At 39.9% G+C, this 24,923-nt stretch overlaps 1 protein-coding gene across 13 annotated transcripts in view; it reads left to right on the forward strand.

The window, feature by feature from the left end:
• galnt2 (UDP-N-acetyl-alpha-D-galactosamine:polypeptide N-acetylgalactosaminyltransferase 2) overlaps positions 1-24,923 on the forward strand; it is a 61,848-nt gene that overhangs the window by 20,309 nt on the left and 16,616 nt on the right. For all 13 annotated transcript variants that reach the window (XM_034224269.1, XM_034224271.1, XM_034224270.1 and 10 more), the window contains exons 2-8: positions 13,844-13,931; positions 17,048-17,201; positions 21,086-21,184; positions 21,275-21,342; positions 21,930-21,995; positions 22,125-22,246; positions 24,290-24,377. In XM_034224269.1, coding sequence (XP_034080160.1) covers positions 13,844-13,931; positions 17,048-17,201; positions 21,086-21,184; positions 21,275-21,342; positions 21,930-21,995; positions 22,125-22,246; positions 24,290-24,377 — 685 coding nt within the window. The remainder of the gene's footprint in view (positions 1-13,843; positions 13,932-17,047; positions 17,202-21,085; positions 21,185-21,274; positions 21,343-21,929; positions 21,996-22,124; positions 22,247-24,289; positions 24,378-24,923) is intronic.

A 24,923-nucleotide genomic window follows, 5' to 3' on the forward strand; every position in this document is an offset into this window, starting at 1 on the left:
ATATTAAACTGAATATCTTTGGGCTTTTGACAAAACAAGATATTTGATTGATTCTGATAAACTAGGAGGAACATTTGTCAATCAATTAATCTATAGAAAATTCTGCAGGTTAATCCATTATGAAACTAATCACAAGTTCCAGCTATATTAAACACAGTTTAACCAATACTAGCTTTAGTACAAATGTATACAAACTCCCCAGGATCTCAATTGTGTCTCACATGTGTTGCTTTTTCTGTTCTCTGTAATTGGTAATTGAGTGTGTATATATATTAAAAAAAAAAAGAAGCAAAATATAATTGACAGTTTAGTGAATAATACAATCTGTATTCTCTATTTGCAGCTTTTGATTTAATTGACTATTCTTTACTTAAGGTTAAAATGAAGGCTGCATCGAACAATGATGTACCTTAATGAATAGCTGAGACTCGGACAGTAGCGTGAAGTTTCCAGAACGTCCTCCCTCTTTGTCCACATACAGATTTACAGTTATTGCTGTTACACTGCGGTCACCCTCGAGAGTGTATTAGTATTTCATATGTTGATGTTCATTAAATGTTGTCTCTGTCTCTGCTCAGTCTGACACGCTGGCTCAGATCCAGAGCATCACGGGGAGAGCAACAGCGCCTGAGGTGACACCTTCAAACATCTTGTCAGTCTCAAAATATTAAACGAGGCAATTAAAATCAGCAGACTCTTACAGGAAGTTACAATTTATAAACATTTGGCATTTGTGCCTGAAAAAGGACTAAACAATGAATCTGTTGTCAAAATAGTTGCGACTAATTGTCACAGCTTTAGTGAAATTAAAGTGTGGAACAGTGTGCAGCAGTCCACCCTCTGTCAGTGCTGTTGACCTGCAGACGGATCAAATGTGGATAACTCATTCTCCCTCCTGAGAAATGTGGTTTACGGAGAGGAGGGGGTTTGTCTCTTTCATCAGTTAAGTTTCCAATAAACAGGAAGAATGAATCCAGGTACTTTCTCTTCAGTGTTGCTTAAAAGGACTTTTTGAATGTTTCCTGAATGCTTTAGTTTAGGTTTGGTTCTGGACGACAGATTAAGAGAGTAAGGCTTATTGGACATCTTTATAAGGTGTGTGTGTGTGTGTGTGTGTGTGTGTGTGTGTGTGTGTGTGTGTGTGTGTGTGTGTGTGTGTGTGTGTGTGTGTGTGTGTGTGTGTGGTGTGTGTGTGTGTGTGTGTGTGTGTGTGTGTGTGTGTGTGTGTGTGTGTGTGTGTGTGTGTGTGTGTGTGTGTGTGTGTGTGTGTGTGTGTGTGTGTGTGTGTGTGTGTGTGTGTGTGTGTGTGTGTGTGTGTGTGTGTGTGTGTGTGTGTGTGTGTGTGTGTGTGTGTGTGTGTGTGTGTGTGTGTGTGTGTGTGTGTGTGTGTGTGTGTGTGTGTGTGTGTGTGTGTGTGTGTGTGTGTGTGTGTGTGTGTGTGTGTGTGTGTGTGTGTGTGTGTGTGTGTGTGTGTTGCAGATGGGGTTTTGGGAAGGAAGCCAACACACACAATTGCTCCATTGAGCTGACTCACACCCCCCAAGTCTCCTTCACTCTCCCTTACACACACACACACACACACACACACACACCCTGGTGAGACTTGTCACAGTTTGCTCAGTGCAGTCTGAATTCTCAACCCAGTGAAGTTGACGGGGCCTCAGGGTTAAAGTCGGGTGGTTTTACAAACAACCCCCTCCCCTCTTGTTGTCGCTCTGTCCTCCCTCTTGCTACTCTTTCTCTGTATTTATTTTTGGAAAGTTACACAGAACCTAATAAAGTCCTCCAAGTGTTTGAAGCAGAGTGGGAGTTCCTACGGCTGTGCATCACTTCTGATTATTCTGTGTTTTGTCTAACTCTCCTCCTTTGTCACGCCTTATCAGAGAGATAGACAGACAGAGAGGAATCATGTTTTCTACCCATTAGTGGCTGAACACTCCAACTGTTTCACTCCGTGCACAGTATGCGAGTGAGCCTGGGTTCCTCATCGAAGCATCAATGTTCCATTTTTTTATTGTACAAATGTCAGTGTACTGAATTTAAAATGCTTCTTGTGGAGTTACGCAGGAATACTTGACAGCTTAATTACTGCTGTGTGAATGGTATCAATGCCATGCATTGTTTGTCCTTTGTGGAGTAGTTTACACTTTCACCATGTGTAGAAATGTGTGTGTAGACAAATGAGCCAGTTCATCCCACAGAGGAGCAGCATGATTTATGATTTCTATTAATAGGCCCACTTTTAATTATGAAGTCTCTCTGAACAAACCATAATCGCCCACTAAAATAATGACATCAGAAAAAAACTGCATATTTTTCCCGTGAAGCGATAAGTAGCACAGAAAATAGATAATTAAATATAATTTCTCACAGCTTAGAAAGAAGACATGATGTTTTACCATTGAATTACTATCTGAAATAATTCCTCACAACGTGTTTATTTCTTTATAGTACTGTAGTTTGACTTTGGATGTAGATTAAGTTCCCATTGGCTGACGTTTTCTCTGCTTTCTTGTCTCTAGGCTTTTATCAATTTCCTGTAGCTATCTCCGCTCTATGTTCTCGCAACTAGCTAGTGTAGTTCCCTCTAATATTTCCTTCAGCATTATTTAGCAGAAGCAGTTAATTGCATTCAGGGTTCAAGCAGAGTCTCAAACAGAGTTATGAATATGATGAGATGTTCTCACTTTAGTTAGAGGCTTTGACCCATAGCATCTCACATGATATTAGACCTTATGGTTTAATGAAGTCGTACGTTTTGATGTCTGAGGTCGTTTGAGCGAGCTCTAAAGCTCTTTGTGGTTGCCATAGTTACCGAGTAGATTGTCGCTTGGGTAATGTAGCCTTTCAGAAAATAACAGTGATAAAAATTGTAATTGTTAAGTTTGAGACTGAGGGAGAGGAAAGTTAAAATTGTTAAGTGAAGGTTGATCCGTGAGAAGTAACACCTGGAAATGAGGCAGGAGGAGATATCATGTGACCAAAGAGGAGAAGGGAGATGAGGTAAGCAATGTAATACATTTAGGAGACATTGGGAGGAGAGGGTGAAAAGTTCAGGCAAATGAAATTCCACAGTTTCAGTTAAATAAAAAGTGTACTGCTACAGAGGCACAATAACAGGTTAAACTTTCACACTGCACTGCTGGAAAGCTCTGCTGGGAGGCAGAAGAACGGACTGTCATCGCCAAAATCCCTCCGTCTGTATCCCCCCTCCTCATAACAGCGCTCTCCTCCTGCATGTAATGACATCCCAGCTATAGCTTTTTTTAAGACTTGTTTTCAGCAACAAGCTTCTTTCACTGCTCTTGTTTGTTTGTAGCCTTTATTTAACCAGGTGAAAGCCCCTTGAGATCAAAAGATCTCTTTTTCAAGGGTGACCTGCAGGACATTAGTTACACATGTAACATAAAAACAACAGAACAACAATAAGGATGACAAACAACATAATGTACAGGGTACAGTTTACAAACTCTATTTACAGTGACAGGTACCATGAGTATCAAACGGCATGTCACCCAGCTGAGTTTTAAAATGATGCAGGGGAACCAAAGTGCTCAGTTTTAAACATGTTTGCAGACTGTTCCAATTTAGTGGAGCTGCACAACTAAAAGCTTTCTTCACTAAGACAGTCCTAGCACTTGGCACATTTAATAAAACCACATCATGAGATCTCAGGCAATATGTACTTTCAATTTGTCGAGAGATCAGAGAGCAGATATAAAAAGATAGTTTACCCAACATGGCTTTGTAAATGAACATGTACCAAATGACTGAGCCTCCGTACAGTTAGTGAAGGCAGACCTGCCTTGGCATACAGGGTACAGTGATGAGTAAGTGCTTTACAGTTAGTAACAAATCTCAGGGCACTGTGATAGGCGGCATCTAACTTTTCCAGGCAATGGGCAGGTGCATTCATATAGATCAAATCACCATAGTCCAGCACAGGTAAAAAGGTCACAGTGACTAGCCTTTTCCTGGCTTCAAAAGAGAAACAGGACTTGTTTCTGAAAAAGAAACCTAGTCTAACCCTCAGCTTTTTAAGCAGGTTATTGACATGAAGTTTAAAAGTAAGACAATCATCAAGCCAGATACCTAGGTATTTATAAATGGTAACCACTTCAAGTACTTGTCCTTGCATAGTAACAATATCCAAAACAGGCTCTGGTGTCTTTTTAGCTTTTGAAAATAGCATTACCTTGGTTTTATCAACATTTAAAATAAGCTTAAGCCCAGCAAGCTGAGTCTGAATAATGTTAAAAACAGCCTGTAATTTAACACCAGCATCCTTAATGGAGGGACCTGCACAATACATCACGGTGTCATCAGCATAAAAATGTAAAGTAGCTTCATCCACATTTTCACCTAAACTGTTGATATATATGGCTCTCATCCTTTCATGTGGAACTACTGCCAGGAGATACAGCGCTGTGAGTGTGTGTTTGTGTGGCCTGAGGATACAGTGCTGTGATTAAAGAGGAGGGGGAAAAATGTGACTTGTTCTAGATCCTTTCTTCTTCTAAATAAACAACTTGCCGTGCCAGCCGCAGAGGACGGCATCACCGCAGGGAGGCTGAATCACAGATATTAACATGGTTACAATGTGACCGTTTGTTGTATAAAATACAGACCATTTCCTACATTTTATTTCCCCGCTCATACATTCGTGGGTGGGAGGGATTGTAACTGAGACAGTTGATGTTGCAATCTCATTTTTGTTTTCCAACTTGTTAGTTGTCTTTGAGAAATTCCAGCGAAAACCCCAACCTACTGACTCACACAGGACTGGTGTAAAAACTGTGAGAACTTCAAAGTTCTTAGAGTTTAAAGAGAAGGTCATGAATCCCTTGAGCTAGTTTGCTTTTTAATTGCTTTTCATGAACTATGAAGTTTAGGCAAATTAGGAGCAGTTGATTCAAAAATAGGGGTTTGTGACCTTTATTTGTTCCTAATAACTCCTATTACTCTGTATGGCGGTGTTTTTATGTTGTACTTTATTGCTAATTAGCAAATGCTAGCTAACAACTTAGATGGTCAACATTATACTTGGTGCACGTTGCCATTGTTTTAGGAGCATGTTAGCATGCTGATATTAGCGATTACCTTAAAGCACTGCTGTGCCTCAAGACTCACAGAGCTGCTAGCATGACTCATAACAATGACACTCATGTGTACTGTTAGGGAAATAATTATCCTAGACTCCTAGATATGACGTGCATGACCAACCCTGACGTCTGTTATCTCCTTTAAGGAGATAGGCTGCTTCAGCCATAATGTTGTTGTTCCCATTCTATGACCGGGCAACCCTAGGTCACAGATGGTTTATTGTTGTGGGTGCACTGGGACACTTCCTTCTTTGTTGTTTGTGGACTCCAAGGTATGAAATCTTCGAGGCCATAAGTGTCGGACGCAAGTAACTCAGTGTTAAACTCAACTGTTTAAGCTATCTTATCAAAATATGTTGATTACTCTCTGTGAAACCAGTTAAATGGGCTAACGAGAGAGAGGCGCTCCAGAATTGACGTGGCAACTCTACCGTGCAGTCAGATCGTGGCTGCTGTGACTTGTGATGTGAATTCTCCGGCCGAAACTCCAAATAAACCATCAGTGTTTGACATCAAAGCTCCTGCTCTTCCCGTGTCTCTTTCCTGAGTCGGTGACTCCCACTGCATTGCTACACAGAAGTTTCCCTCAGTGCTTCTCAAAGTGTGGTCCGCGGACCACTGGTGGTCCGTGAGCGCCCCCTAGTGGTCCGTGAGTATATTGGTACAATTTCACATTTTAAATAAATTAATAAATTAAAGTTTTACGCACTCTCGCGGGAATATCTCCGCAATGGAGCGAGCTTAAGTTTCGATGGTATGATATAGTCCAGCGCAACGCCTTCATCACACATGTTGCCACTTGTTTGTACCATTTTCAGGCGATTTGTAATCTGTTCTAGAAAAACGATGTGATTTTGGATATTTGTGGAGTTAGGTGGTCCACGAGTGTTTTTTTATTGGTTAAGTGGTCCTTGGTATGAAAAAGTTTGAGAAACACTGCTTACATGTACTAAACAAACTCTGAGGATTGGCATGATAGATTTTCTCTGCAGAGAAAATATTCTGATCATTTAAAAGAGGAGATTATGTCCTTGAGACTTCATGATGAAATGTAATTGAAGCGTTCGTCTTTGTTCTTCCTCCTTTTTCCATCTTTTGTGGTTATTTGTTATGCTTGACTCAACACTTAACAGGCTGAGGTCATTTCCCGGTCAGTCTGACGAGGTTAAGAGAAGCCTCTCGCCTGGCCTCAGTTGATGCTAAAATCTGTGTGTGCTTTCTGTTAAATCAAAGTGATTTAACTGGTTATTGGTGGCTATGAATATGAATAAGAAGTAATATTTTATTCTCAGCCATAACTGCTGTTGATTCTTCCAGAAGTAGTTTGCCTGTTAAATAGGTTAATCGTCCATTTACAGTAGGTGTATTTCACTTTAACACTGCGCTATTCCTAAGAAATGCAGTGGAGGCCACAACGGACTTTCAGAACGGGTTAAAATGATGGGAATGGGATTTAGCATTAGATGTATCTCGAATAGAGTGAGTAAGCCATGAGCCTTCTTTTTACATTTCTGATGTTTAAGTGGCCAGGCAGATGTATATGACTTCCTCTCCATAAGAGCGATCATGAAAGTAAATGATAGTTATTTGTATTATATATTTCGAGGTAGATTGCTCTATGATGTTCCTTTGAATACATGTGTGGACTTTATACCATTTTCCAAAAACTGATTACGTTACCATCAGGTTCAGCTGTAGGCTACTTTGTTTTTACTTTAGTGCTAATTATCATGCTAACATGTTAAGCTAAGATCATATCCATTAGCATTTAGATAATTGTGAATTGGAATGCTACTATGTTGTTAGACTCTTTGTCTTCTTTAGAAATTAATTTGTTTCTCACTAGCTTTTTACTTACTAATTTAATTATGTTTAGCAGGTACCTTGCACATTTTTTAAAACCACAGGTACTGGCTTGTTTTCAAGATACATTCAGAAGTTCCCAGGCGTGCATTCAATACATGATGCAAGAGTGTATACAAAACACACATTCACACACATTTATTCTAAATAAACGCTCAGCCTCATATTGTATCATCACTGTGTGCTGCTGTCCATCTGTGTGTTTCATAACCTCCTCTCCCTCTGCTGCTGCTGCTGCTGTTCTTCATGCTCGACGCCCGCACTGTGCTGTTCGGTTTTCTCTTGGAGGGATTTCGTAATGAGCTTTCAGATAAAATCAGACCATTGGCACTACTAACTGTATCAGAAACATGCTTTCATCTGGATTTACGCTGTGACATCATAACCAGTTTTGGCTCGAGTTTGAATCTATTACAGAGAAAATAAACTTCAAACACACACACTAGAGTAAAGATGTTTTCCTCAGTGACAGTTCAAATGCAGAGTGCATGTGGGGCCATGTCATTCATAAGTGTGCATCTGTCTGAGTGTGCTTTTGTGTGTAAGTGTGTGTTGGTCAACTCTTGGCTCCCCAGAGTTAATCTATCAGTTGATGTGATCAGATTACTGTGGATTATACTGACTTTCAGAGGCTTGTACAAGATGCGGACAAACACACTAACAGATACCCTCACGTGTGACCAGACTCACAGACTAATGCATGTGAAGTCACAAAGCCGTACATACACAAATATGAGCACACACACACACACACACACACACACACACACACACACACACACGCTTGATCCGATCTGTTGGGGGATTAACATCCATCCCATTATCATAGAAGCAGGTGCCAGATCTCTTTTGTGTCCTGTGTTCATCCTGCAGGTGGGATTAAAAGAAAGGGGGAATTGCTCCCAGTAAGGATGTATTATTATATTACATATTGGCCGATATTCCATGTGCTGATATTTTCCAAAACATTTTGGCTGAAATACAAACATTTAAATAATGTACGAAGATGCTTCTCCACCAAATTGCAGTCATTTTTTAAGTCTGCATTGGAATTAACTTTTTGTACCTACGAATTATTGTGATGGCCCTCTGGCAGTTGCATAAAAACAATGCTTTTTTGCTTTTTGTACAAATAAATGATGAAAGAAACTACTTCAAGGTGCAATATTAACATATCTTCCTGTCATGTTGCTTTTTTTTTCTATAATAGACTGAGAAAAACTCAAATTTAATGTGTTTTATTAAATATACATGAGCTCTGTAGATTGATAAGATGTGGCTTTTCCATCTATGTCAATTCTTTAAGTACTTAAAGTATATCGTTTTTTCCTTTTCACTGAAAAATATTCAAATATCTTTTCGATATTGCACGAAGGATATGTTAAGAGCAGCCGTTCATATAAAATCACAACACAGGAGCCAAGGAAGCGTTCAGTACATCATCTGCAAATAGAAATTGTGTTTCTGACATGTGCAACAGGCAGATTAAGGCTCTTTTGAAATCCGACAAAAATGTGATTACTGAAATGAATTCTGACAGCCTCTGTGTGTGTTCAAATGTAGTTGACTGCAGGTATTTTGACATGCAGCATGTACCTGTCACATTGCAGCAGTGTTGCTCATGACATGTAATTTTCGCCCTGGACCTTTAAGTATTTCCGTCAGCCTGTGCTGCTGCGTGACACAAAAAGCCCTGAAATTGTCCCTCTTTTCTCAATGAATATAGTCTCTCAATGTGTGCAGTTAGATGCTTGATGCTGCCCTACATAAACCAACAACAAAGCGCAAAGATAAACACACCCCGCAGGGACACAAACACCCACGAGAGTTGTTAGGTGGCTCAAACCATGAAAACAAACCCACAGCCTCAGGGGGAACATCCTGAAAAGGGAGATTAAAGCGGCCTGAAAGATAACAGAAAGGAGCTATACCTCACACAGATATGCAAGACCACGCTGTACATGCCTTTATAACATTATCTATTCATAGTGGAGAATTTATGAGATTAACTTCAGCTCTTTTCTCACTGAGCGCAGAGCTGGACAGAAACTGGCTTTACACCACAGTGACAGACGCCTCAACTCTTCTCCTCTGAATGAGATGAGTGTGTTTGTGTGTGTGGCTTCTTTTTTTAATTCAATGTGTATATGAAGGGCGTCTTTTTGCCTGTTTCATGACCATCTGTCAAATGACAGACTAAGCAAACTGCTGCCAAAGTGACGCAGCACAAGAGAAAGAGACAAAGTGAGGACATCAAGTGTGAAAGACATACAGACAGAAAGAACAAAAGACAGACACATGGAGGAAGAGAAAAGATGCAGGAGGGGAGTACATAAGTATACATACAGAGCAGCTAAGCTAACTAGCTGCTGGCTGTAGCTTCCTATTTACAGTACAGACATGAGAGTGGTATCAATCCTCATCTACCACACTGTAACAACCTGAAACAGACCTGTGCATTCATGTCATAATTCCCTCATATGATCCCATCTGGAGTTGGGAAGTTGTTCTTAGGATTTCTGTGTGTTTATGAGACTGTAGTCGTTATATGAGAACAAGATGGATGCTAATAAGAGGCTTCGTTGTACATTATCGCTCATTGATATCTGTTTCTGTTGTTTTCAGTCGAGAATAATTTTTTCCGCCACACCACATGAATACAGCACCAATTGCAATGTTAACAAAAGTGATATGAGTGATTTGGATCTGCTCCTAAATGTAATGGCTTCTTCCTTTGCCCTTGATACACCCGTTTACCAATTTCTATGAAAATCGGGCCAGTAGTCTTTCGGTTGATGTCTCCCGTGTTTAGATGTCCTTTTGTGTGTGCACAGTTTTAATCAATCTTGTTTGTGTTTGGGGGCCAGGCAGATAAAAGCTGGGGCCATTATCACTAAGAGGTTTTCAAAGCCATTCATGCGAGTTATAAAAATAGCCCTCCAAACATCTGCTCTACCCTCTTCAATGATGTTTCAATCAGCGAGAAGTCATATTTATAGCAACCATTTGTTGATCAATCACGCGCAGAGCATTGTTCTCATCAGCTCCCAATGCTTTCTTTCCCGGTGCTATCAGTGATGGACTGCAATTCCCATAAATCGCAGGGGGATTAGATGGGAAGGGAGCAGCACAGATGCAGCTTGAGAAGTGTACTTTAATTACTTTTTTAACCACATTTTACTCTTTTTTTCCCACAATGTTTAGTTCCCATTTTATCTCAAAACTATCTATCGATGAATTACTACAGTTAAAAGAGTAGGATAAAGTGATTGCTGATTTGATCCCAGCACTGGCTCTTCAAAAGTGTGTTGGGGGGGGTCACAAGCCTGGCAAAGGCATGGGAGACATGCAACATAATGTACAAAGAATATAAAACATTTAAAAAGTTTTATATCTAGTTATTTATTTATCTACAATGTCCCTGGTGAATGGTCAACACAGCTGATTGTTCAGCCAGCTGTCTTTCATTTAAATCTTCTTGTGAATTGGTTGTAAATAGAGAACAGCTGCTTGAACTATCTACCTATCAAAGATCCTTCAGCAGACTGTCAGCAGGTTGTTACATATTTAATAACATGTGGTACTATAACACACATCGCTGAGTCACAAACGATGGTATGATCCCCCATGAGACACAGATTCCCAATGCATCTTGTAGCCCTCATGTTAAAATGCTCATAATAGCCTGAATAACATTGGCATATCCCACATGTCTCAATCACAAAATGTTGCTATGGAATTAGGCCTAATTCGGAAGATGCTGTTTACATAACAGCTGTTTACATTTTTCTAATTTGGAATATTTTCTTATTTGGAATAAAAGTGTAATATTAGTGTGAACGTAGTCAGTGTGGGAAACTTGAATGAAACGGAGCCATTGTTAATGTCATCAGTATCACCAGTGCTGTTTGTGCTGGTTCCATGACACACTGACATACCTACATGGGCAGTTGGTAACGTTATAACTTCCACATGTGCTTTATTTATAGGATTTTAAGGAAAGGTCTGTTAAGCAATGCCACTTTTGCAACACTGAGTTAAGGACTGTGCCATATGATATTGCGCCATTTCATATTTAAAACATTTGCCTCATTATAAAAGCAGAAATTAAACCATTATAATTGTACGGCTGTCTTTCTTCAGGGCAGCAGGCCTGGTTTTATAAAGTGCTTTTGGAAAGTGCATGCATTAAGGAACAGACCTGTTGTCTTTGTGAACTTACCAAGGACTCCTTTGCATATGAATCTGCACATGAGATGTATACTCTGGAGGTCTTTTCTCATGAAACACAGACTTACACTGATTCAAGATACAACTATTAAAGTATCGAACAGAAGAACTGAGCTGTGGATCGTGAGGCAGACGTGCATGATAAGAAACAGGGGAAGCTTAATGAGGCTCAGAAAATATTAAAGACATGACCGATGTAATCAACTTGATGCATACTCACGCTCATTAGCTGCTTAAGGGTCTTAAAATCGTGTTAGTGATATACTTCCAACCGGCAAAATGTATTTTTTTTCTCCAAAGTTGTCAGTGCATTTAAATGTGAGTATACTTGCTTCAGGGTAAGTGACAGTCTAGAGCAGTGAAGATTGAAGGGCAAAAAGGTTTCTTCTGGTTTCTAATCTCCATCTGATCAGCAGTAAAGCTGAACCTTTTTTTATCACCAGCTCAAAAAAGAAGCCCATGAAACCTTTCAGTTTGAGGAGTTGAACATAAGTGTCAGAGAGACAAAGCAGCCCCCGTAGCAAAAGTCTGAAGCCAATTTGGAGCTTTGTTTCACTTGAAAATGTGTCCTGTTTTTCCCTCAGAGCCTGTCAAACTGTTTCTGCAGCAGGTATACTGCCAGCCTTCTTCCTACACTGAGTATTACCATCTGACTGTTCACGCACTCAGCTCAGGGTGTCCGCGGGGTCTTAAAAAGTATTAAACGGAATTTTCCAAGGTATTACATTTTGTAGCTTGTTTTCAATATGTTTATAAATTGTCCAAAGAGGTTGTATTCTACAGTCTGCCTGAATGTAATCATTGCGTAGGTGTGTGGTGTGATTCTGTGTAGTTTATTTATGGCATCCCGTTGGATTTGACGTCATCTGAACAGGACATCGCACGCTCACTGCTTGATAGCGCGCGAAGGTCCGTTTACGCCGGTTGTTAAACAACATCGTTTTGGGGAAATGCAAGTTTGCGTCCAAATGGTTGGAAGATAAGGAGGAAGGACAATCAATACTGTATATAGTAAATGTGAGGTAAAGTGTGTCGCCAATGTAACCGGTTAAAACTCGAAGTGGCGATGAGGTCTTAAAATGTGTGGAAAGGGTCTTAAAAAAGGTCTTATAAGGTATTACATCTGACTTCAGGATTCCTGCATATACCCTGCAGCTGTCATAAACATAAATAAATTGATTTCATGTAGGTTATATTTGTATAGAGGTTGTGGGTGTTTCAGTTTCAAATGGGTATAGTTTTAGATTAGGATTGATGCGCTATTCACTGTAGATAAATGTAAAGGCCTAAAAAGCATGATTTTAAATAATGTGAAAATCTCTTTTCTACCCGTCAACGCTTCTCTCTGTATAGTTAAACTGTTGAACACTGTTTGTGGTAGTCTCTGAAGTCACCCTGACATTGGCTCTCCTAAAAGAAAACAGATCAATGGAGTATTGAGGAGAGGCTGAAGGTGAAAAGTAACTGCAGAGCAAATAATAAGGTTGGAAAATAGTTTTCTGACGTGAAAGGCGACGGACAGGACAGAGAATGAGCGGCGCTAATTACTGTGACTCTGTGTATCGATCCAGTGGCTTTTAATGGACACACGGAGGGGTGTGTCATCGGTCCATTTGGAGACGCTGAATGCTTGAAGTGTGTTTCTAAATGCACCGGTGGACTGGATGAATGAATGACCTAATTAATGAAAGGGAGGAAATGAAAAGAAGAGATAAAAGAGTGGCTGAATGAATGGATGACTTTGCCAAAAGCCTGGGCAATATATGCATTTAATATAAATGTTGTGACATAAGATTCACTGCACCTTTCTTTACAGTAATTTGTCATATTCTTTACATATTTCCTTTTTTCCTGTATATTTATATTTCCTGTAAACATTACAATAGTTTTCGTGGTAAATATAAAATGTGTCTAATGTGTAAATGTACCTGGCAATCACTTGATTCTGATTTGAGACGAGTGATAAGATATTTGATCATGTTTAGGATATATGTTAATATGCCATAAGTGTAGTCTATTCCTGATTTTAAAGGCTGCTCTTTGATTTGCTGTTCCCCCATTAGACATTATATCCACAGTAATGCTGATTAAGGATTATGTTTTTTAAAGAAAATCACATAATGGAAAAAATGTGTGAAAACATCAATGGTCCACCCTACAATATCATCAATGTAGCTGATCAAATGATTGAGATATTTGATCACCCTGCCTTACTTTGCTTATATCAAACCACTGCACACACTCATCAAATGAGTTCAGTCTGATTACCTGGCTGTGGATGACTCAATGAGTGGATGAAACATGAATGAATTGATTTATCATTCAGTGCTTCGCCAGAAGACGTTTTTGATGTTCAACTTGATCCTGTTGCGGAAATGGATTTAACTCGAGTGGACTCAGCTGAGCTCTGGTCTCATAAGGTTTTGATTATAATGAAGTGAGGAAACGAGGAATCATCTTAAAAAGAAAAAACTGGTTTACATCGAGTTAGTTTTCTTATAGCGTGTTAATCTTCAGCAAACAGCGCATGACCCCAAAAAAAACAGATGTCTGTGTGTTGTGGATCATGTGCCTCTCACCTGCTAAATGTTTATTTATTATCGGACTAAATGGTGTGTATCCGGGCTAATCTGTGTGTTTGTTTTCAGGATGAATGGGGCTCCAGTGACTCGTCGAGTAAGAGCAAAGCTCAAATCTCTGACGACAAGACTAAAGGCCTGGAAACTCTACCGCCAGGTGCGAAACTTCACTACCCATCTTGCACTGCAACCACACAATGCCTAAACAAGATAATGTATATTTCTGTTATAGCCAAAAAGGTCTTAAGTATATATTTGTTTATCATATCTATAACCAGGATGTCTGACAAAATGTGCTTCAGGATCTGGAGAGATTTCAGTGTGTCATTGTTTCTGCTCATGATTATAGTAAAGGAAAAGGACAAATACATCCCAGCTGTAAAGCATGTGCATGGCTGACACTGTACACCACAGTTATGTATCCAGAAAGACACATCATGTCCCCACAACCCAAACCATTTCCTTTTTGAAATGTGGTGACATAGTGGCTTAGTTTTATAGAGCAAGAACAGCCTCTGCCTCCTTCACCTTACCATGTTTAAATAACCACTGGGAACGAGAAGACAATTCAACATTCAATTCAGCTATTGAAAATAATTCAAGTATCTACTTCAATCTCGCCGCAAACCCAGCTATGCGTCTCCACCCAGGCTTTGAGAAACATTGTTCCAGAGTTCGACAGTCGCAGCATCTGAGCCTCGATTTGTCATTCAGCTCTCGTCCGCGCCCCGACTCAAAGCCGCCCCTCCCTCACAACCCTCTGACTTGTAAAGGCTGAACACACACTCTCTTATCTGATCCAGCGATGGAAATGGAATCCAATTTGAATGTTGAAGTGGAGGCATTTTAACTTCAGGGTGACTCGATTACAACGACACCAGGCAGCGAATCGCAGCATCCCTCACAACACACATACACACTTAAGACGAGAAGAAGGAAAGAAGTGTAAAATAAATGAAGAAGTAGGAGACTGTAAAAGCGAATAAACCAAATGAATATAGTCCCCAGAATAAGTATGCGCCTTTAGTTTCTAGTAGCCCTGCTTTAAACATTTCAATTGTGGCACCTAATAAAAACAATTATCCTCAAATCTTCATTCTAAAACATTTATACTTAGCAATGTACCAAGTAAAATCTTATCAGAGAGAGGGGAGGGGATATGAAGCAAGCAAAGATATTTAGTTTAAAATAATAGAAACATATAACAATATATCATAATGTATTTGTTGATTTGATTTTGTGTGAATAATCTGAATATGCAAGTCATTTATTTCATAAACACATATCGTGAAGTGAAAAAGAGGCTACTGCATTTGCCTCCGACATGTACAGAAGCAAACTATAAAGCAGCATAAAATGGAAGTAAGGTGGTACCTTAAATTGTACCCAAGTACAGTAATTGAGTAAATGTAGGCTGCTTAATTACTTTCCACTGCTGCCTGCTGGTAACCGTGGGTTGGAAACTGGACAGTACTAAAGGATGTGTAACAAAAGAAAATGAGCGGTCAGCCGCTGAGGATGGAAGATTTTGGTGATGAGACTATAAACTATTTCAATTTAAACTGACCACTCCTTTCTCTGATACAAAAACACAAAATCAAACCACCAGCTGGGAGTGGATACCTGAACCTGCTTAAGAGAGTATTTGAAAATCGATTTGTATTAATCTCACTGAGAAATCGAACAGTTCATCTGCTTTCTTTGGTTTAGCAAACAAAGAAAAGGAGGCTTGAACATGTGTGTGATATAGACTTTGGAAGCCTAATTTAAATACTCGCAAAGTGAGAAGTTGAAACTTTAATTTCACTACATTAATTACTTGCTGCCACTAAACAGATATCAGCAAGGACATCTCACACTCGCGTACTGCAGTGTCTCCGAGGCGCCGCTGACAGTCGCAGGCGAATCAGCATTGTGATTTTCAGCTAATTAGCATGCCAGACACATTCACGTGCTGTCAGCAGAGACGCATGCACACACACTCTCCTGCTCATCAGGCTCCACGTCCCTCTGTCTGTCTGTCTGTCTGTCTGTCTGTCTGTCTGTCTGTCTGTCTGTCTGTCTGTCTGTCTGTCTGTCTGTCTGTCTGTCTGTCTGTCTGTCTGTCTGTCTGTCTGTCTGTCTGTCTGTCTGTCTGTCTGTCTGTCTGTCTGTCATACACACAGGCATCCATACTGAGGGGTAGTGTAATCTCACGCTGCCATATGCTAAACACAAGTCATTAGCATAGCAGCTGCACCCGGCTAATTAGTTGCATTATTATTCGTGTGTGTCTGTGTCTCAGTAGTCGGAGATAAACTGTGAAATTAAACATGAGAACTTTCTCTGTTTGGCGTGCAATGATCTTCTTAATCTGGTCAGACACAATGTGCTCCGTTTGGATGTGTTTAAGGGGGTAAAGATGTTTTCTAAACTTTTATTTTTAGGCCTCAGTATATTACTTAATTCACTAGGATTTAATTAGTGCAGTGCATTTGTTATTTTCTAGCGTTGCCACAGCAGTTCTGGCCTTGTCTTCTGAAAGCTGCACAGCTTCTCATATAAGCATCACAAGTCTCATGTCAGCTTTGCTCACTGCCGTGCTGCCGCCTGTCAGGCAGCAGCTTGAAGCGGCGAGGTTTCCTTCCTGTCAGTCGAGAAGGATTCATTCACCTGGCGGGCTGCTGCCTACACTTCATATTCCGTCTGATGTATAATCCCAATTATTCCTGAGACACATTTTTTGCCTTTTGTGAAGGTTACAACGTCATGTTTGGTGGCAGCTTTTATTTGTGGATACGCTCTGCTTATGTCATGTGTATTACCAAAGAGTTGCATTGTGAATGTGTTTGTTATTGAAACGTTGAGGAACAATTTGTTCTTGGGTTGTTCACTGTCAAAGTACAAACATGTGCCACCGGGTTCGAACCCGGCCTAGGACCACATGCAGAGTGTCATTCCCCCTGTCTTCCCCTTTTATCACCCTCACTATAATAAATACACTAGTTGTTCTTTATTCACAACAGCCTGTATATTAATTCATGATTTAAATGTATACATCAATCCTGTAACCTGTCAGTTTTTCCCAAAATCCATCTTCTGCTGGATTTGTCTTTGAATTATCTGGAATTTTTCTTTACCATTTTGTAATCATTCCACTCTCCATCTTGGTTAAACCTCAAATGTGAAGAAGAACACAAACAAGACAACAATTGCTCCAACTTCTTTAGACATGTATTAATACTACTACTTAATACTTAAGTGTGCCTAATGTTTATGTGTGTGTGTTTCCAGGTAAGGTGCGCTGGCAGGACTTTGACCAGGATCTGTACGTTGGAGCCACAGTGGTGCGAGCGGGTCAGGATCCGTACGCCAGGAACAAGTTCAACCAGGTGGAGAGCGACAAACTCCGTATGGACCGAGCCGTGCCCGACACCAGACATGACCAGTACGTATCTCTACCCTTACACAAACTGTCTCTCTCTCTCTGTGTCAGGGCTGGGAAATATATTCATGTTATTTTGATATCGTGATACGAGACTAGATATCTTTCATATTTTGGATATCAAAATAGGCTGCATTACAGTAATGTGTGAGTGATGTGCTTTTCGTAATTTACCAGATTTTAATTTTTTTTGTCTTTACCCAGAATAAATCCACATTACTGGCAGTTATTTATCTTTTATGTATTTTGTGAAATCATGCAAAATCACGGGTCCACCATACAATATAGTCACAATATCACTGTTAAGGTATTTGCCTTACCTAACCACACTCACCAAAGTGTGATCTTGTGTGTACATGCGGTCCTTTGCTGTCTGAAATGTTTGTAAGAGTGTCAGCAGTGTGTCTCTTTAAGAATTATTTTAAATTACTCCTCGAGAGAACACCTTGTATTGTCTTCTTACCAAGCAGAAGAGCCAACAACTGCAGTCCCTCAGATAGTCACTTGAGCATTTAATAAGGGACCCCTGTGTGAATATTCTGTAAAAACAGTCAGATTTTAACCATGGAAAATAAGATGTTTACTGCCTAATGGTGTCTAAAGTTAATTCCACCAAATATGAGCTTTGCAGCAGCTTTTCAGAGTGTTTAATATTTTATACAGTCTTACTCCATACATTATTATTTCCATCTGTGGAATTGAACCACTCCTGATTTTTTTAAGTTATGGAAAGTGACTGAATGCGAGTGAGTCATTTTGTCATCTCACCTGTTGATCCAGACCCTCCAAAACACACTCAGCCACTCGGCCGGGCTTTTGTTTTCTGGCTTTGCCTCAACCTGCTCTAAAGTGAGAAAAAACATTTTGATTCAGAACCAAGGCTATTTTTCAACTTGTTTAAATGTGTTACTTCAGAGCTTCAGTGTGCAATGTTCAAAACAACAGATAAAGCCAGAAATCTAGGTGTAGTCATGGACTCTGACCTGAGTTTCAACAGTCACATTAAAACAGTTACTAAATCAGCCTACTATCACCTAAAGAATATATCTAGGATTAAAAGACTAATGTCACAGCAGGATTTGGAAAAACTTGTCCATGCTTTTATCTTCAGTAGACTCGACTACTGCAATGGTGTCTTCACAGGTCTCACTAAAAAATCTATTAGGAAGCTGCAGCTGATTCAGAACGCCGCTGCTCGAGTCCTCACTGACACTAAGAAAGTGGATCACATCACTCCTGTTCTGAAGTCTTTACACTGGCTTCCTATGTGTCAAAGAATAGATTTCAAAATACTGTTGCTGGTTCATAAAGCTTTGAATGGTTTAGGCCCAAAATACATTTCTGACCTCCTGCTAAATTATGAACCATCCAGATCTCTCAGGTCTTCAGGGACTGGTCAGCTTTCTGTCCCCAGAGTCAGAACTAAACATGGTAAAGCAGCGTTCAGTTATTATGCTCCAAATATCTGGAACAAACTCCCAGAAACCTGCAGGTCCGCTGCAACTCTGACTACTTTTAAATCCAGGCTGAAGACTTTTCTTTTTGTCGCTGCTTTTAATTGAAACTGAGCCGTTGTGTTCATCAGTAAAGTAGAACTTCTGTGTGAACTATTCACATCTTAAACTGCACTGTAACTTTTATTCATGTATTTTGTATTCATGTATTTTTTTCTTTTACTGTTTTTAAATGCCTTTGTCTTAATGTCTTTCATTTTTGTAAAGCACCTTGAATTGCCTTGTGTTGAAAGGTGCTATATACATAAACTTGCCTTGCCTTGCCTTACTTAATTAAATTATTGAACGCATACATGCTGATCACAATATGCCCTGACGCAAGAAACTATATTTTACAGTATGACATCATTTTCAGTCACTGGTTTAATTCCTGCTGATCTATCTCGGTGTGATATAAAGTCTATTTTTATAAAGGAAGTTATCTGGCCTCACTGATATATTGAGCCAAATCAGATGGCTAGACCCATTAGCCTACTAAAAGATCCGGACGTGTCTCATATTGATCTGGCACTGATGTGTCCCTTGCACAGCACGCAGCAGCACTGATTGTTGAATGTTCTCCAGAACATTCAGGCCCGGGCCGCCTCATCAGTGCTTTTCAACACAAGGTCAAAGTATATTTATTCTAAAGCTTTTAAACACCTGCAGTTCAACATTTTATAAAGTTTAAAAGCCTGTTCTCTATAGGAGCAACACTTTACATTGTCTGGCCTCTTTTTTTGCATCTCTTTTTAAATCATTTTGTTTCTATTTCTCATTGTTTTGGGTAACAGTGTGTTACTTTGATCTTTCTATTCTTAATTTCAGTCCGTGGTTGTTCTGCCCCTTTTTCTTTATGTTTTGTGTTTGTTTGTAGTCAGTTTGGCTGTGTCTATTTGTGATTATTCAACCTCTTTGCCTAGTCGTTGTTAGCCTTTCTCTGGTCTTCTAGCAGCTGCACTGCATCCACTTGTAGTCGTTGTGAGTCTTTTTGTAGATATTTAAATATCTTTCTAGGTCATTTTAGGCCTCCTCCTGCTTTTTGTATGTCTCTTTGATTGACATTTTGTAGGTGAATGTGGGGGGGCGCCCTGCAACACTCAATAATCCATCAATAGATACAGGGACTAAAGAACGGTACACACCATGCTCACAGACGTTCAATACCAATGTGTACTGTCGTTCTATATGTAGTGTACCTATGTGCTATAATAATAGATTTAATTTGTTAGCGCTTTTACAGGTGCTCAAAGACGCTTTACAGATATAGTGAAGAGAAAAGAAAAGGAGAGTCCGTACATCTGGTTTGCGTTTCAGCCTCCAAGGCCAACCTCGGCCCGTCTACACTACAGGCGTCGAAAAAGCTTGAAGCTGGGCGTGTCTGAAGCTTGGCGATTTTTTGCGAGCAACGCGACCAACAACCAATCACATGAATCTCCCGCCCCCGACATACAAAGCAATAGCAATGTTAAAACGAAGTAAACTGGATATAAAATCCCCAAACAGGTGAAAACCTACCAGTTTCACCCACTGTCTCTGCCTCCTCCCTCCATGCCTCGCTCCTCCGGTTTGTATCCCGGTAGATGAACAGAGACTCATCATACAGCACCGGGTGATTCACTACCACTATAATGAATTTTCCCTCCATTTTTTTGAATATGAGGAAATGACCTGCGTAGTCTCTCCCAGCATACACGCGGTTTGATTGGCTAGCGCTTGTAGTTGTACTGGCAGATTTGCATAAACGGGATTTCATTGGCTGACGCCAGCTTCGAGCAAGCATCGAGCCTCAAAAGTTGAACATTGTTCAACTTTTGACGCCGATAGACGCTCGCGATGCTTGCAACGCCTTGCCATGCTACCCACAATGCAGTTCGGCGAAGTTTGAAAATATCCTACGTCACCCCATTCAAATGAATGGGCGAAGCGTTGAAAGCATTTTTTGACGCCTGTAGTGTAGACGGGCCGTAGTCTTTTAAATTTAAGCTGAAGGTTAATTTTCTAGAACTGGATTCTTTCTCCGCACCCAGAGATCTGCCTGTGTGACGTTTATATATATATATATACAAGGACAAGACATCGTGATTTCTTTGTCCTCCACGTGGCTCTTTGTCTCATGTAGCATCCTCACACACACACATACATGTACACACACACACGTACACACACACACACACACACACACACCATCTCATGGGAATTGGGTGGGTACTGAATCCTATTTATTGTGTTCATGTATTCAGAATGTATTTAGGAGCGGTTCCAGCTCACAGCTTTGTTCACACATTCAGCTGTGTGCGTAGGAGTGGATGTGTACATTTGTACACATGTAGGCAATTATGCTGTTCGATGTCTATCCTTTTAAACACATTTTGATGATTTGTGTGTGTGTAGTTGCAGACATAAACAATGGAAGACTGAACTGCCCGCCTCCAGCGTTGTCATCACTTTCCACAATGAAGCTCGCTCTGCTCTGCTGAGGACTGTGGTCAGGTAGGTGATGATTTGTGTGTGTGTCCCAAGTTTTTTCTTTCTTAATGTGTATTTTATCTTCATATAAACTCCCTCTCCTTCTCTGGTTAGTGTCCTGAAGAAAAGTCCTGTTCACTTGGTCAAAGAAATCATTCTGGTAGACGACTACAGTGATAACCGTGAGTTACGCACACAGACAGATTACACAAACAAACCCAGTGAGATCAATGTTAGAAACAGAAATACTTTATTGATCCCTGAGGTTTATGTTACAGTTTCCATTCAAGAATATAGATGTGTATAAATATAAAGAAATTGTACAAAATAAAAATGAATATTATTAAAGGATATGCATTATATTACTATATATATATATATATATATATATATCTCAGTCTGTACACACAAACTGAACGATTGACAATAGTTGACTTTGACTCCTGACTTGAATATACAATTATAAGTAATTTGGTTCTAAAAAAAATATAACATACATTATATGTATTTTTGAAAGATTTTTAAAGTATACAGCAATATATAGTACGCACTGATAATATTTGAAATGGGATCTATGATTAAGTGTGTTAAAATGAAATGAAATGCAGTATTAGTGCTAAAGTCAACCAGATTATTGCACAATAAAATAATTATTGCACAAAATGACTGTATGGTTAAGTCAGCATCGCACAGCAATTATACATAAATAATGGAGTTCTAGCTGCTGAAAGGTGAAATAAATGCAATGTCTGCTCTGTGTGTGTTTCAGCGGAGGATGGAGCGCTTCTGGGGAAAATAGAAAAATTACGCGTGTTGAGAAACGACCGCAGAGAAGGTAGTGAAGAGAATAAATGAACGTTTTATTTCATTACAAGAAACATTAACTAATGAGGCTCCACCTTGTGTTTATCGGTGGGGTTGAAATCATTCTAAATGTGTTTTTATTGACTGGTGTTTCCCTCAGGACTGATGCGTTCGAGGGTCCGCGGAGCAGACGCCGCCGTGGCTCCAGTCCTCACCTTCTTAGACTCTCACTGTGAATGTAACGACCACTGGCTGGAGCCGCTGCTGGAGAGAGTGGCCGAGGTACACACACACACACACACACACACACACACACACACACACACACACACACACACACACACACACACACATCCACCCATGGACCCTCCTTTATACATTAATTTATTATCGTTCATATGTAAAAGATGACTTAATCCAGTTAAAAAAAACAATGATGGGACAATAGACGACGGACAATAGATGTGTTTTGTTTTACCAAGAAAGAAACTTAGATATTGGTTTATTTCAAAGGTGAAACAGTGAGATACTATGAGTCGTTACAGTCCACACGTATCCTCGCAAACAAGCATCCTTCTTTCTCTAAACATGCTCGCCAGGCAAATCAAATAATTTGGCCTAACAAAAGAAAACACCAACCCAACAAATCAAAAATGACTCGGTTTTAATTATGTGCTGTATCTCAGTGCTCAGAACTGATGTTGATAATGTTATCCTACGAAGCCCCCAAGTCCTGTCAGGTGATATTATGTTATCTTCTGCACACATTAATTAACTTGCAAGATAACACAAATATGACCCTATGGGACTCTAGGGGCTCAGTTGTATTAATATTTGTAGCGGAATTAGCTTTTTCACACAGAGGTCAGAGATCAGCAGCATCCTGCAGCCGTCAGTCAGTCACGGCCCGTCCACACAGCGGCGTTGGAAGCTTCTTCCAACGCTTCTGCCCATTCACTTTGAATGGGGTGACGTCACTTTTTGCCGAGCAGAGCTTTCCTGGCGTTTCAGGCTGCAAAAGTTGAGCAATGTTCAACTTTTTAAGCCTCGGCAGAAGCGTCAGCCAATCATATGCCAGTACAAGCTCTAGCCAATCAAACCGCTGCTTGTGCGTCAGGGGCGGGAGATTCATATGATTGGTTGTTGGTCAAGCTTCAGACAAGTCCACCTCCAAGCTTTTTCCAAAGCCGCTGTGTGGACGGGCCGTCAGTGTCTTGTTAACATTCATGTGAAAAACAAGGAGCGCATGACTTCAATAACACAGGAATGTTTGGACTCTCAGAGTAAAAGTACCATCTCACAGCTTCAAAAATGCACATTCCCCTTTTTTCTGATCTGACATGTTTATTCAGTTTAGATTAAAATGTCATGCTAAAGTCAAAAAGTATATAAGCCAGTGAGACGATAAATGAAATACTGATGTTGATCTTTACTTGGTTTATGCTGTAAAAAAAAGAAAGAGTAATCCTTTTCAGAATGTGACCCCTCTGTAAATTGGCAGAATATCATTATCTCTTATTATCTCGATAATAGACGATGATAGTTGTCTTTTATTTCAAGACTCAATACAGTTTTCCACCATGTTTATTTGATCTTGAAAAAGAACCCTACAATAAACATCCTCAAACAGAATAAACCTTAACTCAATTACAGATGAACATTGTGTCGCTATTTAATTGAAGTATTTTAGTAATGACTTCAGAGTTTCTTGATGAATAGTAATCTCAGTCTGAAGTGGGACTCTGTGGGTAATACGGAGGTTGTTTAAATATTTATCTGATATGACTGAATAAAGTCTGATCTGCGTTTGATCCTCCCAAACGCTGTGTTTTGTCGTTCCCTAGTTAATAAACGCGTGGAGCCAAATCAAAAACAATTTGCTGTCAGAGTAATTGACTTTGCTTATCTTTGTTTTAGTTGCACTTCTAAATAATGAATCACTTGAAATAAAAAGGGAACAATGCCATCTGTGTGGGTGAAGCCTCATGAGTCATATCAAAAGGTTTCAACACCAAACAAACTCTCTCTCTGCACCTTGAGGCTTGTTTCTGGGAATTGTCATTTTGGCCACTTGAGAAACCCTCTTTTCTCTAAACTCCTGTGGGAGTGACCTAAAGTCGAGAAGGCAGAGCTGCTCTCCTTGCAGTTCTCTGATAAATATCTGAAAGAAAAACCAAACATATGAGTCATTTACTTTTGAACTACACAAAACCTGGTAGACTTGGATTTGATTTATTTATACACATTTCTTGTCATTCTCATTGTAAGTTCGTTCAGAGCTGAAAAAGTTTCACGGATTTATTTTTCTTCACACTTCCTTCTCAGGACAAAAGCAGAGTCGTTTCTCCTATCATCGATGTCATCAACATGGACAACTTCCAGTACGTAGGAGCCTCGGCTGATCTGAAAGGAGGTACGGTACACATGCAGAGAGTTACACACACACACACACACACACACACACACACACACACACACACACACACACACACACACACACACACACACACACACACACACACACACACACACACACACGATGTCCCTTGATGTTCGGTACTAGCAGCATCACTACCTGTTGAGGTCTTGGCATCCTGTGTGCTTCTTCATAAACAGTTTTCAGACTGTCTCACACACACACGACAAACACTTCCGCTAATGATACACCCAGCATGTTTAGATTAACTCCTCCTGGAAATAAACTTTGTTTTCCACACTGCATACTAGAATCTGAGTATGGAATATACTTATGTTGGTAGAGTTGGTGGAAAGATATTTAAAATCCACATTTAAATGTGTAAAAATGTCTATACCTATATATATTTTTGTTAAATTGTGAACTACGCATTTTGAGAAATACGTAATTTTTACGCCCACTTTAATTTGGTTGCTAGAAATGTTAATGTTTAGCATGTGTCAATGTTGTGGTTGTTTGTCAGAAGCCGACAGAAATGTATCT

This window comes from Gymnodraco acuticeps, unplaced genomic scaffold, assembly GCF_902827175.1.
Source record: "Gymnodraco acuticeps unplaced genomic scaffold, fGymAcu1.1, whole genome shotgun sequence".
Lineage (NCBI taxonomy): Eukaryota > Metazoa > Chordata > Actinopteri > Perciformes > Bathydraconidae > Gymnodraco > Gymnodraco acuticeps.